Source organism: Mastacembelus armatus, chromosome 3 (genome assembly GCF_900324485.2).
Source record: "Mastacembelus armatus chromosome 3, fMasArm1.2, whole genome shotgun sequence".
Classification (NCBI taxonomy): domain Eukaryota; kingdom Metazoa; phylum Chordata; class Actinopteri; order Synbranchiformes; family Mastacembelidae; genus Mastacembelus; species Mastacembelus armatus.
The window spans coordinates 24,510,641-24,536,935 of record NC_046635.1 but is presented as its reverse complement, the minus strand read 5'-3'; the positions used below and the strand labels follow the sequence as shown (position 1 = coordinate 24,536,935).

Genomic DNA, 26,295 nt, shown 5'->3' with positions numbered 1-26,295 from the left:
CCAATAGAGCACTTCTGTCTCAGAGTGCAGGTCTATCCGTGGTTTCCAATTCAATTTCAATTAAATTTATTTGTATAGCGCCAAATCACAGTACAGTCATCTCAAGGCACTTTACAAAAAACAAAAACCCCAAAAAATCTCTTATGAGCAACACTTGGCGACAGTGGAGAGGAAAAACTCCCTTTAATGGAAGAAAAAACCTCCAGCAGAACCAGGCTCAGTTTGGGCGGCCATCTGCCTCGACCGGTTGGGGTGAGTGGATAGAGGAGAGAGAAAAGAACAGCAACAATAAACAACAAATAGACTGTGCAGGTCGATGGGGCCAGTAACTGCACATCAGCGATATACAGCTCCAGGACCAGGGACACCTGCAGAAGGTACAGAGAGAGAACAAAGTAGGGGAGAGAGAGAGCCCAAACTAGGGGAGAGAGAGAGCACAATGTTCAAATCACAAGTGCTTGTGATTTGGCATGAATAAAGGGAATAAAGGTAAAAATACAGTAAGAAAACAACAGACAAAAAAATACTCTGGAAAAGTTTAATAACAGTTTTTTTTGCAAGTCTTGTAAAACTGTAACATAAACAAGGCTTGAAAACAAAACTTGCTTCCCAGCTGTGCTGTCGACTGTTTCTGCATTTAATAAACAAGAAAAGACTCTTCCCTCCCTGGACTTGTTGTAGGCAGCAGGATAAGAAAATGAAAAAATTACAGTGACACTTGTAGCTCTGCACCATTGTATCAGCTAAATAACTAATCTGCATCTGCCTGCTGATTTCAGCAACGCCTGTATTCCAGACACCTCCAAACAGGGCTGGGGTAGTGCTGGGTTGGGGGATGTCTTGCCTTGCAATCAGTCCCCAGCAGCACATGGAGAGCTGCTGTAATTAAGAAGCAGTGTCCCCCATGAATTCCATTCATGAAGCAGGACTTTAATTCCCCACTAATTGAGGCCAACATGGGGAGGGTGGAGGGAGGGACAAGGTATTTGAGGCTCCTGCTGCGTGGACCGACCACTGAGTTAGATGATTAGCTGAGTTGTAGAAAAGGTGACTAGGAAACTGAACCTCACCAGCACAGCCAGACACACCTGCCCACTTTCTCTCAGCCTCCCTACTCCCCCCTGGCTGATCTCCGAAGGAAACCCGACCCGAATGGAAGCAAACTTTCTCCTATTCTAGTTTCACTTTGAAAGCATCTGTTTTCTCTGCTGGTGGGAGATGGGTGGGAGAGGTTTGGGAGGGAACGGAAGGAAGAGGAAGAGGAGCAGGCGGTTTGATTGATTTGCTTCATTTGGATTCATATCTATTGCAGTTGTGATTGCTCTCAACAGAGGTTCATACAGCTCCAGAGAGAACAAAAGAGAGGTGGGGGTATATTTAAAGAATACTCCAGGCTGCTACAAGTGATATGTCTAATAAAGGAAATCATTTATAAAATGGGATTTATTTATTGTGTAGGTATTAGAGTCACATGTACGTGTGTCAGAGAGCTTTTTCGGTGTTATGCTTGTCATATTTTCTCCGTTTAAGTTCACTGTAAACAAACTGCTGAAGGTAAGGTGAGGTAAGCCATCAAATCCGCTTACTCCAGCTTGAGGTGACAGTTGTTTTGTATCTGTAATGGTGCTGTTCACCGTTTTGGCTGCATGAGATGCCTCCTTCACTTTCATGTGTGTACTTCACCAGAGGCACCCAGTAAAAAAGCACTGAGGAAGTGGCTGTAAGGCACACTGTCACTGAAATCTGTCAGACTCCTCTCTCACTCTGTCTGTCTCTCATTCTCTCTGTCTCTCTCTCTTTTCTGTCTGTATATATTAAAAAAAACTTTCCATTTCAGACATTTCTGACAGCCACAGATGCTTCAGCGGGCCGAGATCTACTTGCAATTGTCACTAATGTCTTAGAAAAAGTTGTGATTTATTCTCACACAACTTCACCATGTGCACACGCATGAACTCATGAAAACGTCCATGTTAGCATAGACAGCGAAAACCAGCTCATGCACACATAGCGTTAAGTAAATTGCTTCTGCTTGTGGTGTTTGAGACTTTGAAACTTGACACAAAAAACCTCCATCAGTGTTTTTTTTTTTTTGCTGTTTTAAAGATGCAAGCATTGTTGTACACCAGCTAGAATACAGATAGACTTTTCTGGCACATGCTTATAACAATATTCTGAAGCGTTCTGTGAATATCTTACTATAATTACAAATATTGTATTGTAGGTTTTGATGAGCTTGGGGACACTGACCTCCAGTAGGAGGTGAGTTATTTAAGCAGTGTAAGATTGATGTAGGATAAAACACAGCAGCAATTTAACTTTGTCTCAACTGGTTTCAGCTAGTGATACCATTTTAGTTTGACTTCAAAATTTATCAAGTTATTCAGATCCATTAAACTGATCTGAGCTGCCAGAGATCAACTTTATGCAGCAGTGATGGAAGAATTTGTCCTTTGAGAATGATTCAGAACATCCAGAAATTCTCTCCCTTGAGTTGAAATAGCACTAACTAAAGCAAATCGTTGTCTGAAATGACTTCAGAGACTTTGTTCAAGCATAGGGCCTTTCACTTTCAAAATGCAATCTGTTCAGTCTCATAAAGGCCTCAATAAGCTGAAACTCTTGTTGAAGGCGAGCCTGTTGGAGGCTCTTTATCTGCCGTGTGTGCCACTCAATACAACAGAACATACAGTGGGAGGTCAAGTAACGGGGAATGCTGCTGGCCAGTGGTGGGAAGTACAGTCATTATGCATGAGAATGTCGGAAAATAAAGTGTGTGACCGAAAATAATAGTGTGGATAGTGCAATGTGACCACTGCTGTGTCCTTCTTTGAAACCGTGGCTTTGATTTATCGAGGTGTGTAACCTTGGCCAATTACCTAGAATCACACTCCCTAGCTGTTTTTCCACAATGACAGAGAGCACTTTGCTTCCCCTCCTTAACAATTTTGTTGCTTAGCTTGCACAAAAAAGTAATAGTTAATTTGCAATTTGTTCTAACCTTGTTTCTTTCCATCAGTTGATATCCCCACCACCCCCCATTTGTAATTCAACTCTGCCGTAACAAAGCTAACTGCTGGAGAGCACTTCATTTACTTAGGAAATCACTGGTGGTCTAAAAATCAAGCCTGGCTTGTTTCTGCCTATTCATCTTTTTATCCACAAGGGGCAAAAATGAAGGATGGTCTCAGAGATTCAGCTGGCATTGCGGACCAAAGGGTCTGAAAAATTGATAGGTTTGGAATTTACATATCTGTTGTGCAGTTGTATTCCCTGTGGCCAGCGTGAGTGCACAATTCATCAATAAAATATGACTTTCTGAGCTGCAAATATCGAAATGATGCCTGTCAAAATCAAGTTTGAGAATGTAGTAGCAACTGTGTTAATGTTTAACTACGTGGAAAAGGTTGGGGAACTCAATGCTTTTGTCTGAGGTACAAGGAAATCAAGAGAAATCTATTAGCATACATCTAGCATCTTAGTTGTGTGAAAGTATGACTTATTTTTGCTGTTGTTCTTTGGTTATGTTGGAAGTTGCATTTAAAATGTGGAAAGAGAGAAAGTTAAAACACATGAAATTCTTGGTTAAGCATTGCCCTCTGGTGGTCAGATAAGGAACTGATGAGTGTTAATCTCCAACACACATTTCACCAACAGCTGCTTTTTTGTGTGTGGTGCAGCAGCATAAAAGCTTGTTTCGCTGTCAAATGCAACTGTGTATCATTTCAAAGGTGGCCTGTGTGCACATGTATATGTGAGTGCATGTACCGTACATGGATCCATATGAATAAACTGATGTCAAACAAAGTAATGCAATTTCCAGGGAGGAGGTGGGACAAACATCAACTCCTCTGAGAATGATATGGATGAGCCTTCTGCTTTGCATTGATTAATTCACTTGCATACAGACACTGAACAAACTCAAAGTTATGAGGGAAAGACAAACGAGGCACAAGAAGCACAGGCAGAGCGAGACGTGCAGGAAGTAGGATTCCTTTGCAGCTGCTGGGACGCTGTTTCCTCAAGGTCCAGGGGTTAACAGGCAGGTGGGCATTGCTACAGCTGGTGCCTACAGGGCTCCAAGGACAATAATCAATTCTTACTTTTCAGGGGGAAATGATGGGAAAGGAAGGAAGATAGATGAGAGCGAGTTGCAGTAAACACACAGATCAATAATATTCATAGCCTCAAGGAGAAAATACGTTAAGTAAAAGCTTTTTACTGAATGGATCTGAGCAAAGATGCTTGGAAAAGCAGCTGGTATGTCCACCTTTGTGCCCTAGAGAAATAACAGAGAGAGATTGAGCTTGTAGGAGCAAAAAGAAATAAATTGTCCACTGTCAAGATACTGAAACATGTGCCATGGAAAGAAAAAAGTGTTCTGTGATGCCTGTTAGTATAATTTTGTGGTTGACAAAATCTTATAAAAGGAATAGGTGGACTGTATTTTGTAAGAGTGGTACTCAAGCAACCACAGTGAATAGAGTCGCTTCAGTTGCAGTATGACAAAGTAAAATGGTGCAACGTTAGTGTGCAAAATGTTCCAGTAATCAGTAGAAACAGATTGTTAATCAAGCAGGGCCAGGAGGTTTTTTTAAAGTAGCCTGTACCAAGCTTTGCTTCAGAACAGATAAGTTCCTGATGAGTCCCAGAAGAAAGAAGTTTTTCCTTTAAAACTCAATTTGAAGACTTGCATAGACACCAGCTGTGATGGATTCTCAGATGACACCCATGGTAGAGAGAAAACACAGCAGGTGGGGTTAAAAAGTGATTTGGGTTCTCCAAAAGCCAAACAATACAAACTTTTCAGAGTTTACCAAAGCATAGGAAAGGGTGTTGAGATGAAAGGAATAAGAGAGGGGCAATGGAGGCGATGAGGGTTAGAGAAATCAATGAGCAGGATGACTGTGGAGCTTAGACAAGAGGGAGGAAGAGATTGAAAGGTGTAAAAGATGTTAAAAAAAACAGATGTAGACGTACACAGGAGGAGGCTAATGAGAAGTAGGTTGGGAGCATGTGATGGGTAAGGATCAGGGCAAGGGTTGAAGAAAACCGCAGAGGTTTAGTTGGGCATGAGCGAGATATCCACGGGTCTTCACCCGACTCTTAAATCATCCAGTGTGACACAGACACAAAGGCTCGGCTTGACGCAGAGCTGTCAGTCGTCTTTTGAGCCGTTAATCAGGGAGATCTGTGAGGGCCAGATCTCTCGACGTTGGAGAAGATGCCTGGCAGCAACAAATGAGCCCCACACTGTAACTCCCACACAGCTGCACACCTCTAAAGCCCTGCCAATGCTGTGATCCACCTGCAATCACCCTGCAGCAAATACCAGGCACTCCCCTGCGCAGACAGCCACATTATCTGCATGTGTGTGAGAGAAAAACGGGGAAATAAAGAAAGGACCAAGAGTGTGTCATTTTCTACGTGGGGGCACAGGTTTACTGAACTCTGCCTGATACAGAGGTGCTGATGAGAGAGGTGGCGTTGAAATATGACAGCTCTCACTTGTTCTGAAGCCTGCCCTGGACCCAAGCCCTGCAAGAAATAGAGAGATCACTTTCACTTTCTCTCAGTCCACACACACACACACACAGACACACTAAGATGGAACTGTGTTAAGATGTGATTAGGCTGACTGTCAGTTGTGAGGGGTCCTATCAAGGTTCACTGCACGCCAAGCGCACACAAACGACCATCTTAGCCATGCTGCCTGACAGCCAGCTAGTAGAGAAATGTCGAAGTTGGAAATAACAGCCAGCCCTGACTTACAGCTGGACCGACAATAACTGGTGCTTTGCCAACTGGAACAAAAAAGATGGACCTCAAGAGCATGTTGAAAACAGGAAAGAAATACCTGCATCGATCAGCCTGGGTAGGGAAGGTATTAAGAGAGACAGGCCTATTTTGGAGTTGACAGACCAGGGCATCTATTTTGGCTCAGTGTGCACATTGTGTATCCACTTTTCGAAAAGGGTGAACTGGTGCACTTTTTTTAAGAATAGCTTTCCTACAGACAAAGGTTATTACTTTGTTCATGAAAAGAGGACAAAATGACAACACCACCTAAAAGTCAGCTTGATGGTGGTGCTACATGAAAGAACAGCTCAAATTTCTTGGAACTCAGCTTCTGGGGATCATGAATATCTGCACCATCCACTCAACAGTCACAACTGGTTGTGTATATTTGATGCCAGTGCCAACACTGAAGCAATGGCAATACTATATTTAGATACTGATGAATATTACCACATTGTCTACTAACGCTTTTTTCTTTTAGAAGCCAAATATCGTAGTTTCATCAGCAACAAAAAAACTGACCTAAGTCTAAAAATACCATATCATAATTTTAGATGAGGATGAGGAATTACAAATATCAGAGCAAGCGTTTGATGACAACTTTTAAGACAGTGTTCAATGCTCAACCCTGCAGACACAATTCTGCTGGTGCTAAAAATGTGTTGTGGTTCATCACCCATGTGGGTGCAGATCCAAATTCAGTTGAGGATACCAAATAAAAATACCTCAGTTTCTGTCTCTTTATTTGCATCCTGGACTCTTTATTTCCCTGCTGCAGTAATGATTGGGGTTGATGTGGCTCCCCATGCTAAGATAATCAAAATATGTTATTATGAACCAATATGGACGAGGGAAATTGAATCCCATCTGGAAGTGAAAGCAGGATGGAGACAGAGAAATTTTCACATCAGCTCAGCAGCAAAATTGCTGCCCCGCTGAGAGGTAGACATAAGCTAGGTTGTTGGGACATACATATGTATTGTACAAATAGTCTCTCTTCAAGACATACACATACACACACACACACACACACGCATACACACACACACACACACTTGTAAATGCATGAATTCCACCAGAAAATACATGTATCCAGGAAGGCATCTGTAGAAAACATGCATGAACATACATTCAAACAACAAAAAAAAAAACCTACCCCTTCATACCCAGCTTGCTGCTCAGTGAACATGTTATATTTGTGAACCTTAACCGAACCATCATATTTGTGTATATGTGTGTGGGCCCCAGCTTGTGGTGTCTGGCTCACAGCATGCCAGTAAACAGCATGCAGCCAAGGACTCCAGGCTCCATGATTCATGCAGACGGGTTGATTAAAGAGCAAACGCAGCCCCCGCAGTGCGAGAAAGGGTGGCATAATCACCGTAAGAAAAACACTGTTTGGTAGCATAAATATCAGCATGCTTCAAGTTATGAAAGTTTTGAGGGTTCAAAAAGTACCAAATGTCTAAAGCTGCCAAAGAGGCCAATGATAGTGCAAACAGATACCTACTGCGTGGCCAGACAAATACTGGCCAGGAGTATGTAACTTAGCGTAATAATTATGCTGAGGTATGGCAAAACAGCTCATTATCCAAGCAAACACTAATTCCATACAAAACATTAAGGGTGCTTTATCCAGATGTTAGAACAAAAATGGAATAAATGAGCACGTTGTTAAAGTTTGGAGATCTGCAAGTGTTATCTCTGTGAGTTTGTCATTTTTACATTATACATACTCATTTGATCCACCATCATTAAAACTATGCAGGAGCCACATTGCATTCTTAATTATGGGATTATTTTTGTTTGATAAATTCAGTGTAATATGAACTATACATACTATATTCATACAAAACACACATGAAATTTTTCTGTAAACTTTACTTATTTCAAGTTCTATGAAACAAATATCATCCCATTTTATTCTGATTGAATGTTTTATTTGCTATGAAGCAAGGAACCTGAGGCATAACAGCTCAGATCAACCAAACTAATTTGTTTTTGTTTTCTGGGGGTTTTTTATGTTGTAGAAAGACTGATTATGAAACAAGGATGAATGAATTTGCAGATCCCAGGAAACACTGAAGCAGGGAAAAAATATGATTTTTAGAATAAAAAAATAATTTTTCAACAACAATCTAGAGGTAAGACCTGCTTCACATTGAAAAATACTCAGGAAATATTAATATCAGGAAATTTTCAGCCAAATTCACTCGAGTGGTTTTCTGATAAATCTGCAAAGGAAACACATTTGTGTCTATGAGTGAAGTAATTTTTTTTGCTGCTTTGTCAGCTATTTATTGCTCAAGTGGTGGCTGGTCAACACTTTCACTGAAATCCACTAGCCAAATCTCTGTCACGTCTGCATTTTGACCAGACTTCTGTGGAGAACACACCTACACTGTTCACTCTTAACATGCAAAACCTTTTACTATGTAGACTGCACCCACGCTCACCCTACAATCATCCTCTTCCCTCCCTCTTGACCCTACTCTGCTTTCCCCCAGGCCTGCAGACAACACTGTTCGTTATTCCTCTCATCGTGGCTGTGGTCAAAAGAGGCAATGCGGGGAAAAGAAGAAAGACAGATAGATGATCAGCTTGTATTACCATGATGATATAGGAGCGGTAAAAACAACCACTTACAACATGACTGAATAAAATTTCATACATACACAGATAAAAATGTTTTTGTAGCATTTAGATGAGTGAAATATGGGGAAAATGTGTTCTAGTATGATTCAGCAGCAGCCAACATGACAAGCGGAGAATGTGTGAAAGAGAAGTGCAGAGGACACTCTGACCATGATTATTAATGCCTCATAGAAAATCTCATAACGTGGATCCAAGGGTGACTAGCACAATCCTATGGAATATCCAAACAGAAATAACGTCACAGATCCACTGTACACCTGATAAAATGTAAATCATATATTACGAACCATAATAACTTAAATAAAGGCGTATGTATCCAGACACCTTTAAATATACAACATATGAGCAAGCTAAAACACTATTGTCCTTTCCTGTTCACTTGATGGCTTGAAGTTTCAGAGATTTCAACAGGAAAATGCTCAACAAAATGACAATATATAATACATCAGATGCTCTATAATTTCCACTGTCTTTCCAGTTCCAATATGGTTAATGGCTTGATGTCACCGTATGTAGCAGATAAGCATCACCAGCCACGTTGCCTTCTTTAACAAAATTCATTAGTCAAGTACTCCAGGAAGAAAACACACATTGTGAAGCACAGTTCTGTGTGTTGTGAGTAATCGCCCCACAATGGCCTCTGTGGTCTTGTTTACTTCAGAGGCCAGAAACCACAGAATCTGAGGTGTCAGAGCTCTACGGCCGCTTGCTGGAGCAGGACTTGCAGCACTGCTGTCCATAGAACTTGTGGTTACAAACACCGTGCTGGGGAACCAAATGGCACCAGCTGAAATGGTCCATGCAGTATTCACCTGCAGAGAAAAACACAAAAATACATTATCATTAAATCGCAGTGAATTAAATTTGATTGCTTAGAAAAATAAGCAAAAAATAATGTAAAGGTCATCACAATTTCCCAGAACCCAAAGGGACATCTTCATGTTGGCTGACAAATGAGCTTAGTCACTTTAATGATTGTCATCATTTTGTTAAAGGAAACTGTAGTTTTCGCATGTGAAGTGCAGAGCATTGCACCGTGGGATTGTAAGTAGAAGGGAGTGTGCACACTATGAACAATTTTAATGCGCATTGTGGAATTTTTGAGTGCACTGCAGAGTAGATAGATTTACACATTCAGTATGCAGACACCACTACAAATGGTAAGCACAATTTACACACAATAAATTACTACACACAATAAATCTAGTGTGTAGTAAGTGCTTTTGGACACAGCCTAGCTTCTGACTTCATCACTGTGTGAGGCTGTAGCCACTTGAAAAGCTTTAAAAAGCTAATTGCTAAATACCTTTCAGTGTGGGTCCAGAAACTGTGACCCGGTTGGGACGTTGTGCTGGGGCTGGGAGAGCGGCAGCGCAGAAGTGCGTGTTACACGCCCTGGAAGTGACAGGCCTCTGGTGCGCCAGGCAGCCAGCTGCAGGGCGACCTTGCCGCAAACACTGGATGGAACGAGTCTGGACCCCTCCACCACAGGACACAGAACACTGAGATAAGGCCGTGAGAGAAAGAGACAAAAATAAAAGGAAAGGCAAAATGAGAAGGAGAGAAATGCGAACTCAAATGTGGAAGTATATGGAGAAAAAGAAACCATCTTAAAAAGAGCAGAGGTGGGAGGGGAAAGGATGGAGGGAAAGGCTATGCAGAGACAAAGAACGGAAGAAGATAACACACAGCGTCCAGCATACATTCACCCTCCAGCAAGTCATCAGGAGAACTTCACTGTCAGGGATTTCAATCTTCACATCAAGCAGACAAACACACTGTCCTGCACTGTGTTTGAGTTTTTTTTTAAATAAAAGATTATGTAAGATTATGTAAGACATGACCTACACCACCTGCACTAAAAGTACAGCATCTGAGATTCACTCCACAAAGCCAGCCAATGCTGGCTAAGCACTAAAGTCTGATAACTATCACTACCTACACTCTTATATCTGTCTCTGAGATTTCTGGGGAAACAGGGGTATTGGAATCACTCATGGTCATACTGCATGTCTTGTGTTCACCACAGTTTTGGCTTAAATGTTGTGCTGTGTCGCTCATGCTGGAGACTCACAGAGAAGAAGGTAAACGGAAATCAATGAAGTCAGAAATGCTGAGGTGAAAAATAAATGTTGTGAATCTGAGGAACAGATTTGTTAACAAATCAACTGATCACACAATGGGACGATTCTGCTAGTAGCTACATTTGAAGACTACTGATCCTATTGGCAACAGAGCAAAATACCCATTTCCCACCAACTCTACACCTCATTTAACCTCTCACTGACCATGAGAATAATTTTTTACAATTCTGTTTTCAATGGACTGCAAACCCCTGCCTCCCTTAAGTTCCGTCACTGGCTGACTTAGACACATTTAAAACAAGAGTCCTAAATACGTGCTGATTGCTTCATACATGATATAATGCTGAAGCAGACTGAAGCTGAAGCAGCATAGAGCTGTTAGAATTGGTGTATATATTGTTTTTCATACGCATTCTATGGAAAAAACAAATTCAATACTAATACAATTAAGCAGATGCAGTAATTTTTGACCTTCGTAACAGCAGTTTGGCCATAAAACAAAAATCTTACATCAAATCTAATCTAATTTTAGCTCCTAATCTAATTCCTTTAATCTTCCAAACATGGCCACTGAAGTTCTACAGCTTGGTCACATGATGATGACAACTGAGCAAACACCATCTTAGGAAGACTACTACATGAGTTTTAAAAGCACAGAAACAAGGCAGTAAATGGACAGTGAGTTAAGATTTTAAACTTAAAGTTCAGACTCAAAAGTTTCAACATACTTCAACCATCTTTCCAGACACCAATAAAATTTCTACTTTCTGTCCCTGTCCATGTCCATGCACTGCAACATGTGTTAAGTGTTTTCATCACCACAAAGGCAAATTCTAGCACCCAGTCATGTGTCACATGTCCCAGGCTCAAATTTTCTACCAAATATCCATGTAATGTGGTCCACAGTTGTGGATTATTATTCTTAGCAGCTTTTGGCACTATGATTTGAACACATCACACATGTCATCATATTGAGTCACATGTGGGAGAAAAACTCTAAATTGGAAGACTTTCAGCTGGAATGCAGATGCAGAACTACAGACAGTTTCTGGATCAAAGAAATGTACCTGTTGCCAGGGAGAGGCATACCAGCCTAAGACCACAGCACTGGAAGTTGTTCTGCCAGGGACAACCCGAGAGAGCTCTGGACACGGACCTCGGTTGCAGCTTTGCTGGAGATCCACCAAAGGTTTGGCGATGTTCCTGCACCTCCTTATGGGGAACTCCACATACCTGAGCAAGAGAGGACAGACTGTCTGCTCAAAATGACTGTTCCTAGAGTCCTAGTTCCTATTTTGAAAACATTGAAATTCTGACTCAGAGATGACTCACTGGGACCTTCGATATCTATACAGAGCTATTAAAGTATTACAGATGACTTGGTGAGTAGTTGAAGGCACATACCCTCCCTGCAAGTCCCGCTCTCCACAGCAAAGCTCTCTCTTCTGGATGCCTGATCCACAAGACCTGGAGCACTAAAGCAGAGCGCAGAGAGGTGAGATCATTTTATACAGTGAACTCAGTGTTTAATGCGGAGGATTCACATACCAGCAGACACCACAAGGTCACTTATCTTTGTAGTAATAGAACCAAAAATACTAAGTATTTGATAAGCAGGCAGTGTATACTTTATATATATGTGTGTGTATGTATGTATGTATCTGGCTCCTGTTCAAAAGCCAAAGCACAATATATTCTGGGAGGCGGCTTCACTGCTAGTTTGTGCTAAAATCTGACCCTCATTCAGACCTTTTACATTACATATTCAGCAACAAGAACTATTTAGCATGTAACCGAATGCTCCCACTCCTCCCTCAATCTACTGCACTTTACTTAAGAACAAAGAGGATTTTACACCATCATATCGCTGGTTTTGAACACAAACTCTGCTCTGACAATTAATCTCTAGCATAATTAATGAATCTCATACAGTACTTGTACAGACTCATAAAAATATACATTTCATTTCACAGTTATAAAAATATTTAAAAAAAAATATATGCAACATGTTTGTTTTTAGGATGTTAATTAGCTTTGTAGTGAGGAGTATAAGCAAAACCTTGATGGAGTTTATTATCTGACACCATCATTCGTTTGTATGGGGCCTCCTGTAATCCTGGGAGTAGAGATTGCCATGATGAATCATTTACTGTAGTTTATATTGTGTGTGATAAATGCCAGAGTGTATTCTGGTTTTGGTTGTAATGTAGAAAGTTTTGTTTAATGAGATAGATTTCGTGGGTTGACTATGTTGACTACCACATTATCACTAGTTAATAAAATGTAGTTTTATCTTGTTACATCACAAAAATCCAAAATGTCTAATAATTGTAAGAACATGTCATAAAGTTGTCATGTTACATTTTTCACTAGAAGTTTTCTTTGGTCATGGCAGCAGAAATACACTCAACTGTATCACAAATAAATTACAACAGATAACTGATTGTTTTAACACTAACTGCTTTAGTTTATGTGAAAGTTTTAAATGTCCCATTTAGACACTGTGAGACATGACAAGTGACATGTAAGAACCTAGAAGAGAATAAAACAGGCAGAGATCACAAATAGACAGATGGCTTTTTCTTACTTCAGAGATTGTAAAACGTGATGGCTGTTCTGGCTCTTTTTCTGAAAAAAGCTGGGCTTTAAATGTTTTGTCAGGAAGAAACATGTCAGCCAATGCAGTGAAGTGGCTCACTGATGGGTTTTCAAAGGTTTTTGGAAAACAATGGAGGACTATGGCACAGGTGAATAAGGTAAACCAGGTTTTGGAGTGCCAGACATTCTGATGATAAATTTCATTGCTGATTTTAGCCTCTGTATGGGATTTGTGGAAAATAACACAAACATAGTAAATCACCAGCCTTAAGGGATAAGGGCTATAAGACTGTATAATGAATTCCTCCCTGCATAATTGTTACATTTAAAAAAAAAACAGGAGCACTAGAAAGAAATCTTTTTCTTAATTCTGACAGACTGAAATAAAAAGCCTTGTGTCTATATCAACTGTGAGATTGATGATGATGTGAGATTTTTCATTCTGCATTTGGAGTAAGACATATACACGCTGAAGCAACAAAACAGACACCCACCCCCCAAAAAATGATGTAAAACCTATTTCTTTTTACAAATTTCAAGTGCTTTAGGGTGAACTGTTCCTCAAAATAATTAAACTGAAAACAACACATAATAATTCCATTGGTACTGGCCCTTCAGCTCCGAGTCTTTTTCTTCCTACCTCTCCCCAGGGAGTGGGGATCCACTGCAGCTTTTCATTTTTGGGACAGCGGCGCAGGACACAGGTCTCTTGGGCTTTGGGTCTGTGGTGCTGTCTGCACATGCTGTCGGGCACCACAACCGCTTTGGCCCCAGGATCAGTGCTACTGCAAAACACAGTCCGCTTCTTCATTCCACGGCCACAGGTCTTGGAGCACTGTCAGTGGGCAAAGAGGAAGTAAAAGAAGTCATTGTGGAACAAGAGTCAAAGACACAGATGCCTGTACCATCAGGAGTTTTATGATTCAATAATCAAAGGTTTAATGACTGTGCACAGACTGAATCATACATGCAAACACATACACTAAAGCTTTTCTTATGATTGTTTTAACCTTCAGCTTCCATCACATTTAAGCATTAGGTCATATAAACAGAGGTTATATCCTTGGCACAGACACTGTAAATATATTTGTAATTCATCACATGGTCGACAAGCAAACAGAAGGTCACCAGTTTGATGACAGGCCATTATGGCCTGATGTTAAATACAATAAACAAATAACTCAGCTGATGAATGTGATCCCAACCCATCAAAGTCCCCACCAAAGGCAGACAATGCTGCTGTAAACTCCACGTGAACTGCAGAGAGATGGACAACAGAGCCAAAGTGCTCCACTGGGAATGGCGACCACAACCATCAGGGCAGTTTATGTGACAACATCATATTAATTTATTAGACAAAAAGCACATACACATCTGTGCATAACAATTTACATACACAACCATGCACGTTCACACCGGTTGTCCTTTTGTCACTGCAATGCCCAATTGATCTGTTTCCAGGAGAGTAGTCTTGTCTGTTCATGACCGCCAAATGAACTCAGACTAGTCCATGCATACAACAGGGATGTCCTGATAGCTGAGTGACAGCTGAATGTCCAGACTGTGCAGGTCACACCAGCTAATCAAAATGTCAGATCTGCTGCCTAGATGCTAATATTGCATAATCAAATTAAAGTCCTGTCCAAAACCTTGAAGGCAAACTTACGGTTAAAAGCCTAGGTTTTAATTGCCTAATCAAATGTTAGCTTTGGGGGGAAATACATATTTCCTTACTGCAAATGAATTCAATCCTGCAAACTGCCATTTTAAAAGTACTAACTACCTAAGAAGGCTTGATAACAAACCAGACACTGAATTAGGATCACGTTTGTGCAGCTGCATTGTATTTTTTTTATTAAATCCAACTTTCCTCTCATTTAATCGTTCATATTAAATTCCCTGAATTTTAAACAAAAAGGGGAGAAGGGGAAAAATCTTTGAGATTGCAATGAAAGACTAGAAAAGTTTATCAGTAACAGGCAGATGTCAGGATAAAAGTGAAATATCATTTGCGTCTAGACAAGTGGACCGCTAGATTCTGTAATTTTGGTTTCACTGTTCTCCACATGTCCAACAGAGGGAAGCAGAGTGTTTGTTTCAGCTTGACTTGAAACATCTGACAGCTTGCATAGAAAAAACAATGCATATATTAAATGTGTGGTCTTGTCTCAGGAACAGCCATGTTTCTGTCAAACAGAGGTACACACAAGTGATTGTGTTCTAGTGTAAGGTTGACAATAATTTCTATGAAAACTCACTTATGCAGCTTATATGAAAGTCATGTTTACAACCAGAACTGAACTGCTATGTGTTTTATTTATGTACAATATGGCACAAATTTGACAAATTTCATAAAATTAAGGATCAATCAATCTTCAGATGTTTGATTGTATGATTAGGTTAAAAAGTATCACAGCCATGATTTACTGTGGTATCATATCTGTTCACCAGTAGCTAGATTTATGTAAGCAGAAAAATTTATTCAAGAAATTCCATGGTGAACTATCCTATATGCTGAGATATTTCAGTCTGGATCAAAATGGTGGAATGAAGCAAAAAATAGCATTGCTATCCCAAGAGCCAAGCAGCTTTTGCAGCTAGAAGGACTTCAAATGCTGCCACAAACTCACCTGTGACCAAGATCCAGTGCTCCACTCAGGTGGGCAGGCCTCTGTGTGGCAGGGTTGGACCTGAGCAGGAGAGATGACAGGGCAGAGGGAGTGTGCCACCACCTCTTCTCTCTGGTAGGTCACCTTCCTCAAGCAGCGCAGTGTCCTCATCTGCTGACCTCCTCCACATGAGCGACTGCAGGGGCTCCAGTCTCCTGTCACCCAACTGTGGAGCAATATTGAGAGACAGATGGTGAGTGAGGAGACTTAGGGAACCATGAAGGGTTTGCATCAGTCATCAGTGAAGGACAGTATTAATAAAAATCCTGCAGGAGTAAGTGATTGATTTATTCATGCAGGCTTTTTGCACATAGAGCTGTTACAAACTGTCATCAGGATATCAAGCACACAAACAGAACATCCAGCCACAGGTACTAACTCTAATCTCACGCCCTTATTCTGTGTCCAAATAAGCACACAGAAAAGCTGAAATATTTGAAAGCTGTAAATACTGATACATATGATTTTACATGCATTTTTTGAAAAGTCAAGGTTAAAGAAAACCACATCTGCTGCTTTTACAATACTATTTTCACATACCGATATTTCTACAAACTCATAGTCAAGGAAAGAATATAAAAGACAGGATAAAATATATATCTATATCTATCCATCTTTTTCTGTACTATCTGGAATAAAACATGACAATAGTCTTTTACACCACAACTTCATATACAACATACTACAAGGCCACAGAAAGGTCCTTCACTTCAATCTTGTTTTTCCTTTTCTATCCTATTCACTTTTCTTTTTGTGTCCTCTCTCCTTTTATTTCTAATCTGCAGTGTGTTTTCTAGTGTATTGGCCTCTTCTGTCCTCTCCTCGCTTTAGGTTTCTTTGAAATTCTTCTTCACTGCTGATAAAAGCTTATTGCTCCTTCTAAAATAGCTTCTGTCTTGGCATCTGGGCTGAAGGGGGCGATTATAGCAAATGAGTGGTTTGACAACCACAGGCTTAGAAGCGGGAGCTGGAGAGATGGGCAGATGGCTCAGTCCAGTTCTGAGACTACATGCTACCACATAGACCATTCCTCCATGCCACCGACCTGCTCCAGGGGACAAAAATATCCTTTAATTCTCTTTCAAACGCCGCAGACAAATGACGCAGCAGGACTAAACTGCAATTTGGAAATAGGAAAGATGTGGACTGTTGGGACCCTGAAAGCAACGGTTTGGGATTTTTGGCTAGGGAACTGTTTGCTTTTTTTCCCTTCATTTATAAATAACAATATATCATTGGGGAAAAGTGGCTGAAGTACCACTCTGCTCCGTTGCAAACCACCAGTGACGTTGTAATTTGTTGCAATTTCAATAACTGACATATTTTGAAGTAGAGAGTGCAGGCTCTGAGCTCACCCACATGCTCATGGCTGCAGACCAATTACCACCAACGAACATTTATTCTTAACTCAATATTGAGTGTGATTAAAGGCCATTGGTTTTTCTTAAGTTCTTCAAATTTTTCTGCATAATAATATACTAAACTGACAACCTCTGTATAACAGGTTGCTTTATAAACCAGTACTCTTACTAAAAGCTTTTTTTTTTTTTACATTTGTGTGGTTTGGTGTTAATTCAACAACTGTACTCAATTTGTTTGCAATAGTTCTACTATGCCTCTACTATATATATATGATATTTTAGTGTATCAAATCCTGACTGCATGCTGGGCTGGAAGATTGGACTGCGCATCTTAAAATTCTCTTTGCAGGCCCTTTTCATGTTCAGAAAAACTGCTTCACAGTGGAGCATCCTTGTTTTCGCTGACAACCAAGTGGGGGTTTAAAACAAAAGAGGGTCACTGTTGATGAAGGGGAGAGAGGGTGGGAGGAGTCTGACTGGCTCTGCATGGCTAGACTGGCTGGGTCCTGTGGGAATCCTGCCCTCTCTGCACAATAAAGCATGGATAGGCCTGTCAGCACCCGAGATACACATCGCAGAGATAAGCAGGCACTTTTACATTCTCCCTCCTGTCAGACACACACACACTTACACACAGAGTGCACATGCATAGCACCTCATTGTCAATTTTTCTTTTCTCTGCTGGGCTCCTGAATGCTGGAGGTCTTAATGCAGTCATTAAAGCTTTCATGCTGCTCACTCAACTCAACCATCTTCCTGCACACCACCCATAAAGTGGCTCGTACTCACAACCGCCTGAGAAATGGTGTCAGCTACTGTATAAAAAGATCCATGGCTGTCAAACACTGCTTTAGTTTCCTGAATGAACAGTCTGCACTGATGTGTTTTTTGTACTATACCATTCTCTGCACTCAAACAAAAGGAGGTGGTCAGGACGTGCAACAAGGCTGTTTAATGCCTTTCTCCAAGATAAGACAGATAAGAGAAGTGGCATGTCCAAGATCAGGGGCAGGAAATAACCTCTCATGTGGTGGGAAACTCGGGGAAAAACAGGCTGAATGTTGGAGGTGTAACCGATAGCTGTCTGACTTGTTCAACCCCTGACACAGAAGAAAGTTCAGTCTGAACTTGTTCCGGCATGGCTGATGGTGCACAGAATGACAGCATCATTAACATCAGCCACAAGCAGCTTGCATTTCTATTTTTGGATCTGAAATACATTATTTCAACGTCATACTGTTGGAAAATGTGTGTGTTGCATGTGAAATTTAAAAGTACATGCCACTGTATGTATGTGTGTATGTGTGTATGTGTGTGTGTGTGTGTGTGTGCTCTCACTGAACCCAAGATATGGTTCCCTGCCTGTTTTTTGGAGCAGTGCTGTAAATCAAGCTAGCTCCAGTTCCCTCAGCCAAAGGCCTACATATGAGAACGGCCATTTATTCAGTGCTGTTTCCACTTGTTACACCAATGCATTTTAGCCTGGTTTCCTCCTTTGCTTGATGGACTGGTCCCTGAAAGCAGTGTCCTTTAAAAATTGATGCCATTAAGTAGAATGTCTAGACAACTGAGATAAACCATGGTGATGATTTTGCTACTGAGAAAGTTAGAAAGCTTTGGCCTAAGATTGTATGAGAGGGATGATATGCAAAGAAAACAACGGTTACTCCAAGTTGGCTATGATGTTGCTCTCGTTCCCTTTAGCCTTGTCTTTCTTTATTTGTCTCGCTCTTTCTTACTCTCAAGTGTTCGCTTAACTAAAAAGTCTATTCCAAAATTGGAAACTTCATCCTGTATTATTCTAACTTTACTTTATGACAACAGTCAACACAAAACACAGTCAAATGGATGAACCTTACGTCTAGGGGTTAGGCTGAAATAAGATGTTTCTGACAGGGCTGTAGCCAGGAATGTACAAATGAAGTCCAAAATCAAAAACAGAACCCCACCCACCAAAGAAATGTTTGACTAACCATCAGCTAAACTACATTTCTCAATGTGTTTAGCTATAGTCAAGTTTTAAGCTCTGAAATCTACAATCAATGCCTGTGCCCCTGGGCATGTAAGACATTTGTGCTTATGTTAATGTGTTTGTTTCTTAGTTTTTCTGTCAACATTTGCTGACATTAGGCTACACCAAATACAAAGCAGGCTACATCTGAGGCAGTTCTCATTTTACTTATTTATCTAACTGCTCAATTTTATTTTCTCTACAATTATCTCCCTTTCTCATAGTCTGATTGTTGTCTCACAGGCAGTGCTAGAGTGCCAGCTATGTGTTTGCCTAAAAATAGCAATATGACCTTGGTGACCTCAGTAGCAGCTATACAGCCCTGTTTTCTGACCTCAGATAAAGCCGGAGCTTGGAATAAGTGGTTGAATTTACTTTGAACAAGTGATGTGTGCTTAAATTACACATGCTTAAAAGAGATGTCAACAATAAAGCAATTCTCGCATATTTTAAACTATTAGGTCTGGATTCTACTACTGGGTAAGATTTGTTAGGCTAGTAACAATATCCGCTTGGAATCCACAAGGAGACTGTAAGAACAAAGATGAAGATTGCAAACATACTACACAATTTTGTCACGACAACATGATTAATACTCATAAGCCAATGAAAAAGGAGAAAACAATGCAATACAACAGGTAAAGCCTCATTCAAATGCAGAGTAAACAGGGAGGGTTTAATGTGTGTGCACAGAAATGGAAAATGGAAACAAATGAAAAGTTACAGAGTGGGCAGGGAAGAGAGAAGGACAGAGAATACAGGTTAAGCAGCATGGTGATTGGCCACAACAAATATACCACAGGCAGCCTCTGGACTGCTGTGTATGGTTGTGTGTATGCATGTGCGCATGTAATAAAAACAGCTCCCAAGGTCCCTGAAAGTTTGGGAACATAAAAACATGCCATACACCCCTCAACCAGAAGTATATGTAGTGCTAAACACACACAGACTGGAGCACTTACTATGCAGGGCATGGTTGTGTGTTGCAGAGATGGGAGCCCAGTGCTGGTTTGGTGTGGGGATTACACATGGTGGAGTTAACCTGAGTCTTCTGGTCCTGCAGACAAATAGCCTTGGTTGAGATACGACCTGGTGGTAAAACAAAAACAGAAAGAGAGAGGGAGAGTTGATTAAGTTCTTTCAGGGAATTTGACAACTTTCATTCAATTCTGTAACTCACATATCAAACTTTCTGCTGTTTGCATGCTGACTGTCACTTTCACCAGCTGAAACGACACCTCTCACTGATTGATTTTGTCAGCTGTTGCTAGTTAGTTTCTGCTGACTTCTGCAGGCCCCTTTTGTAATAAATTTATTATTTTATATAATTATAGTTATATTATTTAATTATAGTGATAATTAAATATCACTTGATAAATATACATCATACCTTTTTACTAAAAGACTGAGGCTTAAGGCTGATTTATTCTCTGTCGAAATTAGTTAATAAGAGATGTTAATATGTGACCTGAACAGCCACATTAGTGTAAGACTGGGACAGAGCATCTTCCAAACTGTGGCTGTAGCTCAGGAGATAGAGCACAAACACAGTGTTGGTGCTTTGCTCCCTGTCTTCTCTAGTCCACATGTCAAAAGTGTCCTTAGGCATAAAATGAACCTGAACTATACACTGAAATTCCCCCCAGTGCCAGTATTGATGTATGAATAGATGAATAGGAAATAGTGTAAAGTGCTTTGAGTGCACTTGTGTGTGTAGAAAAGTGCTGTGTAAGACCTAAATGCAGGTCTGATTGGGTGTTCCTGGTCTGCAGTGGTTAGTACTGACCAAATGTTGTCTGAGGATAAACAGCATATGTGTGACAGGGTCATGGCTGCCAAACCCCCTTTATCCCCCTGTCAGGATGGTGTTTTGCAGCTATTCAACAAGCATCTTGTGGTGTGTAAATCCAGCTTAAAGCAAAAAGTCAGAATTCATTCAAGCAAAAGAAGTATCATAAGTGAAAATGAACTTCTTTCATTTGGATGTAGCATTGTTTGAATAGGAAATAGGGCAAATGTAACTGCATTTTGGGTTGTTGGCTGGGGTTGCTTGAAAGTAAACATCTCCATAAAAAGACCACCTACCTGTATTATAAATGTAGGACAAAATGTACCATTAGCTCATATATCCCATCATACCATGTAGTATATCTCGCTACATACAATCATCTGATTTTATACTTTACTTAGCTGCTAACACAGTACTGCTGTAGGAAGTAATGTCATAAGCAAATTAAGTCAATCCCTAACACCACTACACTTATATTTTTGGATTTGGAGAGGCTAGAAAAAAAAAAACACATGATCCTCAGAACGCTAGTAAAGCCCTATGCATACTACCTTAACAAGTGGAAAACCGTTTTACAGGCCTATTGTGCCTTACAGTTGCTAAACCTATGGTTCAGTAAATTAAAGTACACTATACATAATCACACAGATTTGATATCTTTTTATTTATTTATTCCAGTTTCATCTTGCAAACTAACATGTGCAGGCCTACAGTTGAACACAAAGACAGAAAATCTCACCTCCAGCACAGGGGGCAGAGCAGTCCGAACGCACCACAGCCCAGTTGTAGTCAGGTTTCCTCTCAGTGCGAGGCAGAGTGTACTCCCACACAACACCTGGGTTCTTTCCCTGTAGAAGGATCTGTCAAGCAAGAACACAGTCAATCTGAAAGGTGTCACTATGAATCCATTAAATCTTCATCCAGGGAAAGCACAACACCAACATTAAGTCTCCAAATCTTCACATTAAGCAGGGCGTCGTGTTCTGCCACATTTTCCCAGCACATTCTGGTATCTCTGGGCTACAGTTGGCTATATACTGTATATACATACATCAATAACAATACACACCAGAAGCCATGATCGATTATTCTAGACAAAACGCTGTGGATTTAAATAGTGTCAAACTAAGAAAAATATAAAACCTTCACATCTGGAAGGCTGAAAACAAAAAAATGTATTTGCTATTAACCAACTGTCTAATACTTTCAGCACTAAACCCATGTATGCCTTAATTTCTAAACTCATTGGTGTACTATAAATTCTATCAAACAAGGACCACAGTAAAAAAACAATAAAAAAAAATCTTCCCCTACAGTTTGATGTAGTTGTAGCTGTATTTGGCAGGTGTATACTGTATAAGCAAAAAGGTGCATAGCAGAAGTGCAATGAAGAAGATCTTTAAACTCTGTAACAGTCCCTGTAAAGAGACTAAACATAATAACGACGACAACGTGGCAGCCTGATTCAGCCATTCATTTGCCACTGAGACATTAACTGTGCTACGCACTATCCACAAAGCTCTAGAAACATTAAGGAGAGCTTTGTTCCCTCTCTAGTCCAAACTGGCTGACCACACTATTATAAGGTCATTTTATTTGGACAATACAGTGCACGTAAGAGGGACAATTTCCATTTTCTTTCAAGATTTAGATCTTTTTCACCACATCCTTTATTCTAGCTGAGTTAACTTTTCTCTACATGAGATTTATTTGGACATTCAAGTCAAGCAAAGACAAATGGATGAGTGAAAGCAGACATAGCCATTACAAGAGAAGCATCAGGCTATCATTAAAATAAAGCCCCATGAGGATTCACTGCCATGGTAAAGAATTTTGTTTGAGGCACATTTACATAATCAGCTGATGGTCAGTATAGCTATGTCTCTTTTACAGAACTCCTCTGTTTAGGTCATATTGAGTGAGTAGTAACCCTCAACACAAATGGCAAACTGTATTACGTCAAACTGTCAACATCCATTCCAATGCCTGACAAACATCTCAGTCTATCAATATTAGCAATAATGAGCTGTGACAAGTGTGTTTTCTTTAGAATATGTCCTAAGGTACAATGGAATCTACCATCAACCATCCAACTTAGAAAGCCAAGCATTTCCTGGGTTCAATCCATATTCAACGGTCCTGGGGTGTTTCCCCTGACTTGTGTTGCTTGTTAATGGTTCCATGTGTAGGGTTGGCCCAGGCCCAGACAAAAATGCACAAGGAAAACTGTTTATCTGGAGAGAAGCAGTTGTCTAATGTCGGAAAAACACATATGTAAATGTAGGTTCAGTGCGTGCAGACTTGTGAACAGATGTAAAGATGAACCAGTGCCACATCTTGGAGACATATGTGGCAAAAGCAGGCACTGTCACTTGGATATCTTATTCCAATACAGAGGTTTTTAAGCTGTGAGGCATGCTTCCTCAGTGGGACAAACATAAAGCAATGATGCTGTGTGAGGTTAAAGGTACAGGTGCATTTCAAGTGTTGGCCACTAGCCACGAGTCAAACCACAGGCTCTTTAAGAGATTGTTTCGTCTAAACTTGAGGATGTCAAGCCTAAAATGGTCAAAATGTGGCTTCAGTCAAACTGTATAAGAACTAGAGACACTTTGACACCCTCTTTTACAATCCTGCTGCCATGAAACAGCTGCCACTACTAACCACACTGGGACTTTATGATTATCAGAGCAAACTAACTCTTACCAACATCCTGCTCCTTTTGGCAAACAAGCTCAGTGATGTGAACCAGCAGCTATAAAAACAACATTCAGCTGTTTTTTTTAGAATCCCTTTAATGAAGCACCTACACATTTCTGAATACCTCACCTCTCTTTCTCTTTACTAAGCTCTCCACAATGTTAAATACATCCAAGCAACCACAGCGTTAACCACGTCTACCAGGAGAGACATTTACTTTCAAACAATAATTTCCAACATGTCCAACCCTGTCTCCTCTCCAGTTCATTCTGGGACAACTGCAGCCTGACTGATAATTAAACAATCAAACCAAATAAGAACAAAGAACAATATCTTACCTGCCTACACTGCTAACCCAAAACCCACAACCTCCTGCAATCAGTCCCAGTATTAACAATGACTTCATGCTTGTTCCCACCTCATGGAGAAAACTCACTCTGGCGTTGTCGATTTAATGGTGGTCAAAGTAACAGCAGCACCAAAATACCATCTGGATATTAGTCACAAGATATAAAAATCTGCTGACAGTCTTCTGCTAGCACAGAGCCTTATGGATTGACAACACAAACTACTATTAGTAAGAGCTGCAGATGGAGCTAAGCTCTGTCACCCAGCCAGTGAGTTTAATATAATTAGAATAATTACAACAATAGTCAGTAGCTTTCTATCACCATGTAGCATGGACGCAATGGAATTAAAATCTTTCTAATTGTTTCTTGCCTAAATGCATCCTCCTTGTACTTAATACATTTTTTAAAGAATGAGGTATATGTTAACATATATACACCTGAGAAGATAAATCTGATTTTTCAGTGATCAAATTTGCTATGGAAAAGATTTTAAGCAATTATGTTAAGCAAATTTCTGCATTAACAGTTAACATCATAATGAAACAAAATCCAGAAGTCAAAACTGTGTCCGACTTCTGCTTGTGCTTTTTTCATTATTTTATTCTTTCTTTGGATCTAAGTCAGAGCAATGTTCATTAATGGTATATGTTTGCATCTCCTGAATGGCTTTGAGTTTCCAAAATCCCCCAAAAATCCCATTTACTGAAGCAAAAATATATTGCCAAGTATAAGATGTGTGACTGATTTGAGTCAGTCTTTCTCTAGTGCAACATCAGACCACAGTCTTGGTTTTCACTACCCAACACCACACACCACACATCAAATCAGATGAGATGATGATGGATTACAGTGGCAGACACAGATACCAATCTGACTTGAGGACCCACAATACTTTGCCCTGAACTGCCATGACCTCGTCTCACCATACCACAGCATTGTCAATTCCAGGGGAATAATCCTACTTACTATGCACTGAGACCTCCAGAGGCAGCCATATGTTATGTCTGTTCCCTTGTCCTCTTGTCTGCTATTTCTGCCCCCTTCCCTCTACCTCCTTACCAGCTGAGCAGCCGTGCAGATGTGAACACCTTGTCACAGTTTATGCTCACACTCCTCAACATTTGGCTTTCTTTGAGTGTTTCAAGCTGAGAAAGGATCTGAGAGTGATCTGTGCATATATCCTACCCATGCACTCAGTCAGTTTTTCTGCAATAGAGGCAGTTAAGTGGAAAACGATGAGGATCAGCTGTGCAAGAAAAGAAAGAACTCATTTTGCACTCTTGCAATTAAAGTCCCTGTGTCCTGACCTTAACTTCTCACATCCAAAAAGCTCAATTGCAGAATTCTTAATCTTTTAATCTCACTCTCCCTCCCCTCACTGTTTCAATCCTTCTCTTTCTATGAACCTCTTTCTCCTTTTTGAGATTACAGGACAATCTCACAGAGATTACACTCACATCATCTGCAGATCAGCTGCATGCTACCACTGAGTACTCTGCTGGACAGATGGTTTACTGGGACACAAACAAGCAGAACAAGCATTGAAACATTGCAAATCCTTTTCTTTATAAAGGTGAAGTTATGCTTATTACAACTTGGAACTTATTTGCATTGTTTCTATTGAGTATTTACTTTCTAAGAGTGAGCTATGGGAACACTGTGATGCTGCTACAACAACAGGGCAAGAAAAACTGTGGTCACACAGGTTGTATACAAATCGACAGTTCAAAGGTTAAACAAGAAGTCAGCCTGTAAATTGTGATTGATATTCACAACAAATTGTCTAATATTACCGTGATCCTCAAATGTCTATTATCTGACTACTTTTTTTCTGTCTTTATTTTATTGATGCTGCCATGTTGCCAGATGTAAATACAATATACAACTTATTCATCCCTCTGAATTATTGAATCATTCTCAGTGACAGCAAGATTGGAGGACTGTAGAATACAGAAATTCTTGAAAGGTTGCTAAGAAATAATCTAGCCTGCATGTTGCACACAAAAAAAAAACAAAAAACTGTGGGTTGTCTAAATGCCGACCACAGCAGCGACTCCACTAAACTGCCCACAAACAGAAGCCTCTTCTAAAATAACTACAAAAACACTCAGACATTTCCTGATGGGCAAGTAAGTGACCAGCCAAGCATGTTGGAAATATCACAGTGGTATTCCTCCTGGATTTACAGGCCAATCATTCCTGCTTTAACCACAGTATTTCAGTAGCCCAAGGGACTGAGGGGAGACTAGCTTTTACATGACCATCACTTCTACCATGGT

The 26,295-nt window shown here is 40.4% G+C and overlaps 1 protein-coding gene across 1 annotated transcript in view; it reads right to left on the bottom strand.

Moving 5' to 3' along the window:
* Positions 1-8,068: 8,068 nt before the first annotated feature.
* Positions 8,069-26,295, bottom strand: part of adamts18 (ADAM metallopeptidase with thrombospondin type 1 motif, 18) — a 47,799-nt gene continuing 29,572 nt past the window's right edge. Inside the window, exons 17-24 of the mRNA XM_026293659.1 lie at positions 21,706-21,826; positions 20,140-20,266; positions 15,767-15,971; positions 13,777-13,971; positions 11,943-12,013; positions 11,606-11,771; positions 9,761-9,956; positions 8,069-9,266 (exon numbers count right to left, since the gene is read on the bottom strand). Coding sequence (XP_026149444.1) covers positions 9,151-9,266; positions 9,761-9,956; positions 11,606-11,771; positions 11,943-12,013; positions 13,777-13,971; positions 15,767-15,971; positions 20,140-20,266; positions 21,706-21,826 — 1,197 coding nt within the window. The 3' untranslated portion in view covers positions 8,069-9,150. The remainder of the gene's footprint in view (positions 9,267-9,760; positions 9,957-11,605; positions 11,772-11,942; positions 12,014-13,776; positions 13,972-15,766; positions 15,972-20,139; positions 20,267-21,705; positions 21,827-26,295) is intronic.